Here is a 4,163-nt window from a genome sequence, read left to right as displayed (position 1 = left end):
AGGGCGAGACTCTGTCTCAAAAAAAAAAAAAAAAAAAAAAAGGAATGGTTGGTACATGCAATAACATGGATGCATTTCCTTTTCTTTTTCTTTTTTATTTTTTGAGACAGAGTCTCGCTCTGTCACCCAGGCTGGAGTGCAGTGGTGCCATCTCAGCTCACTGCAGGCTCTGCCTCCCGGGTTCACGCCATTCTCCTGCCTCAGCCTCCTGAGTAGCTGGGATTACAGGCACCCGCCACCATGCCCGGCTAATTTTTTGTAATTTTAGTAGAGACGGGGTTTCACCGTGTTAGCCAGGATGGTCTCGATCTCCTGACCTTGTGATCTGCCCGCCTTGGTCTCCCAAAGTGCTGGGATTACAGGCATGAGCCACTGCGCCCGGTCAACATGGATGCATTTCTAAAACATGCTGAATGAAAGAAGCCAGACACAAAAGCATACGTACTATGATTTCATGTATATGAAGTTCTAGAATAGGTGAATGTAATCTGTAATGCTGGAAACCAAATTAGTGTTTTTCTGGGGCAGGGGCTGAAGAGGCATATAATAACTTTTTTTTTTTTTTTTTGAAACCAACTCTGGCTCTGTCGCCCGGGCTGGAGTGCAGTGGCCGGATCTCAGCTCACTGCAAGCTCCGCCTCCCGGGTTTTCGCCATTCTCCTGCCTCAGCCTCCCGAGTAGCTGGGACCACAAGTGCCTGCCACCTCGCCCGGCTAGTTTTTTTGGATTTTTTAGTAGAGACGGGGTTTCACCGTGTTAGCCAGGATGGTCTCATCTCCTGACCTCGTGATCCGCCCGTCTCGGGCTCCCAAAGTGCTGGGATTACAGGCTTGAGCCACCGCGCCCGGCCCATAAGAACTTTTTAGGGTGATAGAAACGCTTTATATCTTGATTGTGATTGTGGTTATTCAAGTGGATACATTTATTGTTTACAGGCATACCACCCTGGACTTGGAAGCTAAGCAGAGTTGGGCCTAGTTAGCACTTGAAAGGGAGGAGTTTACCTTTGTCAAAAAGTCATCAATCTCTACACTTGGAATGAGGGCATTTTATGGCCGAGCGCGGTGGCTTATGCCTGTAATCCCAGCACTTTGGGAGGCTGAGGTGGGCGGATCACCTGAGGTAAGGAGTTCAAGACCAGCCTGGCCAACGTGGTGAAAGCCCATCTCCACTGAAAATACAAAAATTAGCCAGGTGTGGTGGCGGGTGCCTGTGGTCCGAGCTACTCGGGAGGCTGAAGCAGGAGAATTGCTTGAACCCGGGAGGAAGAGGTTGCAGTGAGCTGAGATCACACCACTTCACTCCAGCCTGGGTGACAGAGTGAGACTCCATGTGAAAAAAAAAAAAAAAAAAAAAAAAAGAATGGGTGCATTTTATGTACATAAATTACAACTCAAGGTTGATTAAAAAGAAAAAAGCAACGCATATCTGTGCCAAAAATCACTGAGGCGGCAATGAAAACAGAGAGTAAGGCTTTCTCTAAGTCATCATTACACATCTCTCTCTCCACCTCTCCGATGGACTTCTTTCCTTCTGCCCCTCCTCCTTTTTGTCCTCCTACACTCCATACTGGTCACCCTCTCTCCTCTTTTTTTGCCTGTCTTTTCCTCATTCTTTATGAAATAAAGTAATCTGGCTTGCTCCTGATGATGCAGGACAGGCAAGCCCCAAAAGTGAGGCTTAGCCCAAAAGANGCAGAGCGCATGGCGCGCACTGGGCCTCGGGCAGTCCAGGGGCGCACTGCGCCGCCGCCTCAGCGCCGCCCGCCTCCTTGCCGGCCCGGTGCATGGAGTAGACGACGAACAGCACCGGGGGCGCTGAGAGCAGCAGGATGTGGAAGAGCCAGAAGCGGTAGTGGGAGACCGGGAAGGCGCGATCGTAGCAGGTCTGGCGACAGCCCGGCTGCAACGTGTTGCATACGAACTCCTCTTGCTCGTCCTCGAACACTGCGCCGCCCACCGTGGCCAGCACCAGGATGCGGAAGATCAGCATGACCACCAGCCAGAGGCGGCCCACGAGCGGCGACTGCAGCTGCACAGCGTCCAGCAGCGAGCCCAGGAACGCCCACTCCCCATGGCGCTGGGGACGCGGGGCAGGGAGTCAGGGGATGGGGCAGGTCAGGGACCCCGCCCCTTCCACGCCCATCGGGGTGGGGTCCGTTGGGCCTTCTCTGACTTCAGGGTGAGTAGTGGGGTGGGAGAGGCCCGGGTTTAACGATGAGACCAGTGTGAAAGGGAGGGCCACGGGAGGGCCCGAGGGGAGCAGGCGACGCTCAGCTATGGGTTCCCTTCTCTTTGGGGCCGATGGGTGCTGGGGAGGAGCCCCATTTGCGTTTTAGCCACACCCCTGTGCCGTCTCCGTTTGACCCTGGGATCCTCCAGATCCCAGATTCTTAGGAAGGACCTTGGAGATCAGCTGGGCCAGCCCCTGACTTGCCTGTGGAAGCGGAAATCCAGCGGTGCCCTTAGCTGTCAAGGATGCTGTAGGAAGAGTGGAGCCTCGAACCCCGAGTCTCCAGACCCAATTTGGTGCCCCTGGGAGGAGTGGGAGTGGTAGAGGCAGCGAGACCACTCCTTTCTCGGCCCACCATTTCTCTCGCCATTTTCACTGCAGGTGAACTACTCTCAGTGTGGGAGGCTGGTACAGAGGCAACCCCACTTCCGTAACTGTCACAGGGTCCCTTGTCGGAGGTGTCCCTGCTCTCCTACCCCAGCATGGTGAGAATGCGGGGCCAGGCCTCTCCCTCCTCCCCAGCCTCCTCTGCCTCCAGCCTCCACATCTCCTGAGACCCTCTCCACTCCGCACTCACACAGGTCCCCACAGGCCGCTGGTGCCCCTAAACCACCACCCAACCCCACTCACCCTGGGGCCAGGACTGGGGTGTCAGAGCTGAGCCAGGGACCTTGGGAGGTGGCTGGGACCGGCGCCTCCTTCTCCCTCTTTCATTTTCCCTTTCGGATTTGGCCAGGATGGAGGACAGGACAGGATGGCTGAGAGGGGTTAGCGCTCCCCTTCTCTTAAAGGAACAGGGTGACCCTGCTGACTGGCTCCGCCCTTGGGAACAGGCACGGGCCACGCCCCTTGCTGGGCTCTGTGGCCCTCACTTTTGGCCCCCCACCCCATAGCTAAATTTCCATCTGGAAATGGGGAGAGGGTTAACCAGAGCCACATCCTTTCTGGAAATGGGGAGAGGGTTAACCAGAGCCACATCCTTTACGGAGGAAGCTGGGGGGTTCCTAGAAGCCCTTCCCAGAGAGACCCTCAGCCTGGAGCCTCGATCCGCTATGCACTAACCATGCCCTGTGAAGATGGTCTTCGGGGACAGAGGGAGGTTTGCTGCTGGAGTTTAAGGGGCAGCAAACATCTAACAGCTTCTGGTTCCAGCTCTGCCACCGCCCACCTTGGACAAGTCATTCGGCCGTACTGAGCCAGGCTTTCCTGCCTTGTCAACCAAGGTGGCCAGACCAGCTGATCCCCAAGTTTCCTTCCAGCTCTACATCTTTTATGGAACGGGATCTCTCTGTGTAGCCCGGGTTGATCTTGAACTCCTGGCTTCAAGTGATCCTCACACCTCAGACTCCTGAGTAGCTGGGATTCTCTACTTCTGAATATTGAGTTCCCAACCATATGACAGAGAACCAAAAAAACCGTCGTGCCTGAAAAAAAAGAAAAAAAGAAATCCCATATGGAAAACCATTAAAATATCCCAAGTGCCTGGCTTTGGTAGTTAAATAAAATCTTTGGTTTCCTTCCCATTTTCTGTAATTTCCAACTTTACTATAATGAACATGTTATTTATTTATGTATTTATTTTATTTGTTTTTTTTGAGACAGAGTCTCGCTTTGTCTCCCAGGCTGGAGTGCAGTGGCACGATCTTGGCTGAATGCAACCTCTGCCTCCCAGGTTCAAGTGATTCTCCTGCCTCAGCCTCCCCAGTAGCTGGGATTACAGGCATGTGCCACCACGCCTGGCTAATTTTGTATTTTAGTAGAGATGGGGTTTCACCATGTTGGCCAGGCTGATCTCGAACTGCTGACCTTGTGATCCACCCACCTCAGCCTCCCAAAGTGCTGGGATTACAGGCNTGTTAGACTGCATCTTCTTTGATCAAAGTGTCATCTAATTCACATTTAGCCATCAGAAGCATGTCCACCAAAGAGCA

The 4,163-nt window shown here is 53.4% G+C and overlaps 1 protein-coding gene across 1 annotated transcript in view; it reads right to left on the bottom strand.

The window, feature by feature from the left end:
* The window catches only part of GJD3 (gap junction protein delta 3), a 13,752-nt gene extending 11,607 nt beyond the window's left edge, over positions 1-2,145 (bottom strand). Inside the window, exons 1-2 of the mRNA XM_017880240.1 lie at positions 2,140-2,145; positions 1,697-2,079 (exon numbers count right to left, since the gene is read on the bottom strand). Coding sequence (XP_017735729.1) covers positions 1,697-2,079; positions 2,140-2,145 — 389 coding nt within the window. The remainder of the gene's footprint in view (positions 1-1,696; positions 2,080-2,139) is intronic.
* Positions 2,146-4,163: the final 2,018 nt, after the last annotated feature.

This window comes from Rhinopithecus bieti, unplaced genomic scaffold (assembly GCF_001698545.2).
Source record: "Rhinopithecus bieti isolate Rb0 unplaced genomic scaffold, ASM169854v2 scaffold_11744, whole genome shotgun sequence".
Lineage (NCBI taxonomy): Eukaryota > Metazoa > Chordata > Mammalia > Primates > Cercopithecidae > Rhinopithecus > Rhinopithecus bieti.
This window is presented reverse-complemented; position numbering and strand designations above follow the sequence as displayed.